At 36.3% G+C, this 7,717-nt stretch overlaps 1 protein-coding gene across 1 annotated transcript in view; it reads left to right on the forward strand.

The window, feature by feature from the left end:
• Positions 1–5,283, forward strand: part of HGF (hepatocyte growth factor (hepapoietin A; scatter factor)) — a 109,039-nt gene extending 103,756 nt beyond the window's left edge. The window contains exons 15-18 of the mRNA XM_010001805.1: positions 227–373; positions 1,024–1,130; positions 3,272–3,417; positions 5,113–5,283. Coding sequence (XP_010000107.1) covers positions 227–373; positions 1,024–1,130; positions 3,272–3,417; positions 5,113–5,283 — 571 coding nt within the window. The remainder of the gene's footprint in view (positions 1–226; positions 374–1,023; positions 1,131–3,271; positions 3,418–5,112) is intronic.
• Positions 5,284–7,717: the final 2,434 nt, after the last annotated feature.

Genomic DNA, 7,717 nt, shown 5'->3' on the forward strand with positions numbered 1-7,717 from the left:
AAACAAAAATTAGATTTTAGTCATAGTTAAAGACAAAATTATGTAGTGGCTTCAGACCAAGTCTTACATCCAAGCATGTTGATTTTGGAATAGCAGTTGGCAGCATAAACCCATTTCTGGTGAAGAGTATTACTTAACATCTTCTAGCACAATCCTATTAAGCAGAGCTTTTTGAGTTATTTTACTATATACTTAACAAAATCCTAACCAACTTTGCCTTATTTAGGTACAAAGATTTGAAAGACTACAAAGCCTGGCTTGGAGTCCATAATATCAAAGGAAAGGGAGAGGAGAAGCATAGACAAGTTCTGAATATCTCCCAGTTGGTATATGGCCCTGCAGGGTCAGATTTGGTCTTACTGAAACTTAGCAGGTTAGTAGCTATTATTACCAATTCCAGGAGTTTCAACTAATAAATGAGAATCTTCCTAAATATTTTTGCAAAAAAAAAAAAAGTTCTCTACTATCTCTCATACTGCTGATCGTGTCTCTGTGGAGTAAAGATCTAATTGTAAGATCTTTTACTTGATATATGCAGAAATGCAGGTTCATCTACATTGCTCTGAAAACAGATGTTACTTCTGAAAAATTGTACCTACATTATTTTTTTTTCCTGATTGCCAAATGCAGGTTTTTTGTGACTAGTATATAGTTTTAATTTATAAAATAAACACCAGATTGTAACTGAGATCTTTGTGTATATATGAGCTTTCAAACTTTCTCTATATTAGCAAAACTATATATTCAAATGAAATGCCATAATTGCTTACTTTTAAGATGAAAACCCAAGTTAAATGACATAAAAGTGGTGACAGTGTTTCAAGAAATCTTTTGACAGTAGCAGCTACAGCACAAAAAATAGGTAGAAGAATCCATCGTATTCTTCAAGGATGGAAAAGAAAGGAAAAGAATTGGCACAGTTTTCAATTGGTGTTGTTATAATAGATTTAACAAAATTTTAAAGATACTTCTTAGAGGATTAAGTAAAATTCATTGTATCTATTATTTGTTTTCTCTTTTCAGACCTGCCATATTGACAAATTTTGTAGAAATAATCCGATTGCCCATTTCTGGATGTACCATTCCAGAGAAGACCAGTTGCAGTGTTTATGGATGGGGATACACTGGATGTAAGAACCTATTTTTAAAAACTAAATGAATACCTTGACAGCTTACTTGTCATTATAGGTGAGGCTGCTGGCATTGCCTTATGCCACAGGTGTCCAACACGATTGACTATAGAATGAGGTTTAATGTGGAATTTTTCTGATTTTGTAAATCCTTGAACATATTATCTAAAATTATTTAATATGAAGAGTCCATCTTTTTTTTTTTTTTCATTTGTTTTGATGATAGGCAAAATTATTCAAACATTTCAAAGAATGAACTGCAGAAAAATACTATTCTACATGTTTAAAAAAAAAAACAAAAACATTTTTTTTTCAGAGTTCTAACCCTTTCTTTAAAAATTCCAGCTCCCCCGGGGGGGGGTCTTTTCGCCAGAGAAGGCAGTGATAGGACAAGGGGTAATGGTTTTAAACTGAAAGAGGGGAGATTTAGGTTACACATCAAGAAGAAATTCTACACCATGAGGGTAGGAAGGTGCTGGAATAAGCTGCCGAGGGAAGTTGTGGAGGCCCCCTCCCTGGAGGTGTTCAAGGTCAGGTTGGATGAGGCTTTGTGCAGCCTGGTCTAGTGTAAGGTGTCCCTGCTCATAGCAGGGATATTGGAACCTGATGATCTTTAAGGTCCTTTCCAACTTTAACCATTCTATGATTCTATGATCTACATGAGCAGTTTCTTTCCGTATCCCAAAGCAGAGTGCTCCATGGAAAACACTAGTACAGAATCACGTAATCAAACACACAATTAACGAACAAAAATAAAGTGAATTAAGAATGCACAGGGAGCTCTAATTTTGGCATTTCCTAGCTTTTTCATACTTGACTTTGCAACCTTACTAGTGTTTATTAAACACAGTTTTTGTGTGAAGTTAATATAAGTATGTGAAATAACAGACATTTATTTAGTCTAGTAAATACTATATCTGCCTAATTATGTGCTGATGATAAAGTTAATAGCTGCCAGTTGACAACAATTACTCTAATAGTTACTGTGCTCAGATGTCATTTTGCCACAGACCCTGAGTAAGCAGCAACAACAAACTCATGCTGTCCTGGAAACAGCGCAGAAACTAGGCTTTAATTCTGAGGCTCTCTTCCTTGTAACCATTACTCTGCATTTCTTTGTGGGTGGCAAGTAATCTGTACCAGCCCTGTCCCAGATGACTGTCTTTGATGTCCCTAGCATGGGCATATTAGCCATTTCCTGGGGGGAATGGCTGATGGACAGGGAAACGGGGCTGGAGAATGGTGCAGCATCATAGGAAAGCTTAGCTTAAGAGAACTGATAAGGAATTTGCAATGTTGTGGAGTTATGTAATACAGTAAATACATAACATCTGTCATCCAAGGACTTTGTACTATATTTTATGCACTACTTAATATAATCCTCACAGCATTCTAGTCAGGGAAGGAAAAAGTGTTACAGCCATTTTTTCAAGAAAACAGGATAAGTCAGTGAAGGGGAAGCTTGGCATTTTCTTTTGATGGCTTTGCAGAGAATGTGCAGGTCCAGGCCCTTTATCTTCACAGCTTGTACAGACTTGTCTTTCGACATGTAGAACAAGAGCAAGCTCCACAGGGCTCCTACTTCCTGACCTTCACACTGATGAATGGAGATTGCACAAAGCTGTGTCTCTGCCCTTGCAGGCACAAAGTTGTTCAGTGCATCTGAGTCAGCACAGAATGAGAAGAACTCTGATCTGCTACAGTATTTTTCAAGTCACACGTCCATCCCTAGGCCATGGCAAGCACTGTTAGACATTAACTCATGCTTAAGGCAGGGAGCACAATCCTTACTCCACCGATGAGAGTGACAACATTCTCAGGCTCACATTTTCTGATTTCTTTGACTTCACAGTGCAAGCTGGTGGTGAACTCTAGAGTTAACTCAGTTAGCCAGCCCTTTCTTCTAATAAAAAAAATAAAATATTCTGCAGGTATTCTCAGAGAAGTGGATAGATAAGTGTCACTTGTAGCAAATATAAGAAATCCGAAAGATAAATAAGTAACACTGAGGATAGACAAAAATGTGAGCATTGGAGAGAAAGTACAGTGACTGAAGATACATGCTAAGTTTATGCAGACTGCATCTTCAATTATATCTCCCCCCCAATAGAGTAAAGCTTTCATTCTCTTTTTGATCCTAGCAATGAACTATGATGGCCTTCTCCGGGTAGCAAACCTGTTTATTTTGGGAAATGAGAAATGCAACCAATATCTCAAAGGGAAGATCACTGTGAATGATTCAGAAATCTGTGCTGTGGCTGAAACCATTGGTGCTGGGCCTTGTGAGGTAAAGACTTCATTTCTTAATACATTCTTAGGAGCCATCAGCCTGGCTATTTATTTTCCAGAAACAATTTACTAAGAGATACATATATATATTTTTTTATAATTAATGTCTCTATGTTAAACTTATACACAAGTGAGAAATGCTCTAAGTCATTTATTACAGGAAGATACTATATTTTGTGTAGAAATCTGTCTGATGAGAAAGAGACTTTAGAAGGGTGGTAGTTGTGAGTATTATCATGCATTTAATATCTGGAGTAGAATAGATGTCTTCCTAATACTGATTAGGTTAAGCAAGGAGGGAAATTTTCCCTACCCAAGGGTACTACCAAACCATGGGGAAACAAAGTCTTAATCAGGTTGAGGCCTCTCCTATTTATTACTGATATTACACAGGGTCATTTTGTTATAGTAAATTATTTTCTTCAAAACCAAATATTTAATCATAAATAAGCTCTTAGACATGTCAAGGCTTATAAACGAAACATCTGCATGGAAGTCTATTGGGGATCTTGCACTTTCTTGTTTGCACTTTTTTTCCCCAACACAAAGAAATGGATTGAATTAATACTAGCAATCAGTCTTAATCATTGCATGGTTTCCTGCTCCCTGAGTTCCCTTTGAAGCTGCTTTCTTTGGCAGTGAACAGGCAGAGAAACAAAATCAGATTGGCAGGTGAAACTCCACTCCCGAAGTGTTTTATGAGCCACTCTGATGGTACTGACATAGTTCAACATCTATGTGGGAACTAATCTGCAGTCAGTCAGCAAAAAAAATTCCCAAACCAAATAAAGGTCAAGCATTGTTGTTTCTCTGATGATCCGGAGAGAATACAATGCTAATTGCCAGCTTTAATTTTTTCAAACAATGTCTCTCTAACTGATACGAACATTTGCTGCCTAATTTTGTAGCTAGTTTGCTGCATTCAGTGTAGTGTATGTTTTGCCTGTGTAAAAACTGCAGTATCTGTGTTCAAGTCCCAAGTCTATCTAAATTATCTAAACTACCGTTTTGATCTGATTTTAACTGGGTGTATTTTAGTGTTCAGAGTCTGAGCTGATCATACTCCAAGTTTTCACTCAATGCCTGTACTGGTCCATAGCTGTCTCATTCAGTCAGAATAATGCAAAAAAGTATTTTAAAAAGTTATGTCTTGGTATTCCATCTATGACATGTTACTTTTTCTTATGTTTGGGATCTGCCCTTCCCTCCTGTTACGCATAGATTCTCAACCTAGGTCCTTACAAAATTATTGACTGACAGAAGGTTTATTAAACTGGCTCTGTCAGTAGTTCTTAATGCCAAGCCTGTTATCACAACAAAGATCTTTTATCAGTCAACTCACTTTCTGCTCATCTGGTTTATATGCACGTAAATAATTAATTTGCTTGCAAGTAGCTGAATGAGGAGAGTAAGGTCTGGTATTCTGATGTCACTAGAATCACATGTAAAGATAGGTCAGAGAGTTTAATTTGCATGTGTGAAAAGTAAACCTTGTCATTAGTTTGTTATAAGTTTTGATTGTGAAAAATACTGGAAATTGGTTTTTATCCTATGACAAGAATAACTCTATTGCCTGTTCATTGTGCTCAGTCGTTCTCAAAAGAAACCAGACAGTAGAAGACAGGTGGGAGCTGTGACTTGAAGCATTCTGAGAAGTGACATTCTTTGTGTTTTGATTTTTTTTTTTCCCTAGAGAGATTATGGTGGTCCCTTGGTTTGTGAACAAAACAGGCTGAAGATAGTAGTTGGTGTCATTGTTCCTGGCCGTGGATGTGCCATTCGGAATCGTCCTGGGATTTTTGTTCGGGTCTCATATTACTCCCGGTGGATACACAAGATTATGATGACCTACAGAAAACCCTGAAAAACTCAACAACTTCAATTTCAAGAACTGTTTTGGACAGCATGTAATTAATGTGTAATGTAAAGATCAACAATTTTTAAACTACTTGATACTCAAATTTGTTGAGCTTCTTTTAATATTTATGTGTGGTTTTGGTGTCTTTGTCTATCAGTGTTTTTTTATATATATTGTAATGACTTACAGTATATGCAAGTATGGTGACATATCTCCTGAAGATACTTGAATGGGTAAACAATTTTGCAAAGATATTATTACTGGATGATAAATGGTTTTGTAGGAATAGATCATATGACCTCTTTTATGCTGCTCTTCAGATTATCTTAGAAGAAGAAACAAATAATAGTTTTATTTAAAACACCATATTCTTTCTATGAGCCATATATTTCTCTTCATATATGACAAAGACCTACTGAGAGATATATGCATCTGTCAAGAAGAGCATATATGACAATACTTCTCTTTCCCCCTTATGAGAGTTCAAAGATTTCAATATTTCATTACAAATAAACAAAAGAAATTCACCTTTTCACTATTGATGGACTTTGACAAGCCTGCCATAAGCAGAATTCTCAGAGAAGTTAATATCACTTCCTTTTACACAGTGCTTATAGACTCTAGTACTGCACTTGATTCCTTCAGTGTGTATGTGGTCTCCAAAAGATATCTCAAAAATTGTTTTGGATGAGGGGAGAGACATAAGTTGATCGGTTAGCAAGCTATCAGTCATTTTTTTAAGGTTAGTCCCAGAAACATCTGTGAATTTACAATGCTAAGGAAAGTAATTAATACAGTTTGAAAAATTAATCCTGATTAGCTACTGACAGACTTTGGCCATTAAAATAAATTTCAATCAAACGCACCCAAATCTTTCTTTACCAACAAGTGTTAAAAATTCAGTTGATTCTAGTTATTTCATGGAATTAACTCTGTATTTACAACAGGAAAAAAAACAGTTGAATCTGGCACCTGGCTGAGAGACTGAATACTGGGGAAAATAATTTATACATTAATAGTCTTTCAGAGACTTAAGATCTTTAATAAAGCCTTACCTAGATTTGGATGAAATTGTAGCCTTTTTTAAATTCCTTTCAGGGTAAAAAAATTATTGCAGAGATTGAGTTGACCTTGTATGTAAAATGGAAAATATCAGCAACAGTTTAGCAGCTTGTGTTTTCTGCCTCTATGTATAAGCATCATTTTCCCTTATGTTGACGGGGAAAGAGAACAAGCATCTATGGAAAGTGCTTGTTCTCCTTTAGGCATTTAGTTGTATGGCTGGAAGTATTATGCAAACATTGTTATAGGTGGCACCAATTACCCTGTAATTTCTGGAAAATTTAAACAACATATATCCTATTGTTAGTTTTACTACTGTACATGTAATTGCATAAGTAACTGCACTGTTACTTCACTTGTGACTATGTAATTGTAAACGTTTCCAGTAGCAAATTGTACGGAATGTGTGTCATATCTATCTAACTGCGTAGCTGCTGAGCTAACATCATGGTGTAGACATATAGAAGGACATTTCATTCAGAAGACGCAGGGTAGAATTGTACCCTGGCAGAAAGCAACCTCTTCAGGGGAGCTGCCTTGGGAAGCAGTCCTCATGTTGACTCACCAAATTATTTTCTTCAGCAGTGCACTTTGACTTCAGTGGGACTCACATATGATTACATCTCCTGGTGAACTGGGACGAGTTTCAGCCCATGCTTAAGTGGCTTGGCTTGCTGAGATTTGTGTCAAGCATCCAGCAGATTCTCCTGGCACATAGGATGAAGTCTTTCAGTAAGCAGAGCTTCTGAAATTCCTCCTGATGTAAATAGTCTCTTTGGACAAGATGTGACTTCTCTGTACAGCAGATCTGAGGTTGTGGATACTACGCAGATAGTCTGTCTCAATCTATTTTGGCTGCCTGCGAAGGCTTTATGCTTCTTTTGGCCTCTCTTACTTAGCAGGCCTAGAAGGGGCAGGATTTAGTCTTTTGCATTTACAATTAATTATTGACATGTATGTGAAGTGTGTATTCTTGCTAATTATATACCGACTATATCTTATTGAAAGGATTAACTTTTTAAGAGAGACTTTTAAAAAACTCCAAGTGGGTTTTGTTTTCAATCTCAAGTAGAATGTGGATAAAATATATAATTCCATGTTCACTCTTTGTATTCTAAGAATTATTATGTGCTCACTGTATTATAGTTGCAGGCATTTTGTTATGTCTATCTAAACAAATCGAATCCTAAAATATTTTAGTTATAAGCTTCTGCTGTGCAGAAGGCTGTGATTTTTATATATATATATACGCGCCTATATATATATATGATAAAAATACTGTTTTTTGTTAGACAATGTGTAAGGATTTTTACCTGTTTGTTCTGGGCAGCACCTCAGTAAAACAAATTGTGCAGAGCTGATGCTCCAGAACTTAACA

Source organism: Chaetura pelagica, unplaced genomic scaffold (genome assembly GCF_000747805.2).
Source record: "Chaetura pelagica isolate M959 unplaced genomic scaffold, ChaPel_1.0 scaffold137, whole genome shotgun sequence".
NCBI classification, from domain to species: domain Eukaryota; kingdom Metazoa; phylum Chordata; class Aves; order Apodiformes; family Apodidae; genus Chaetura; species Chaetura pelagica.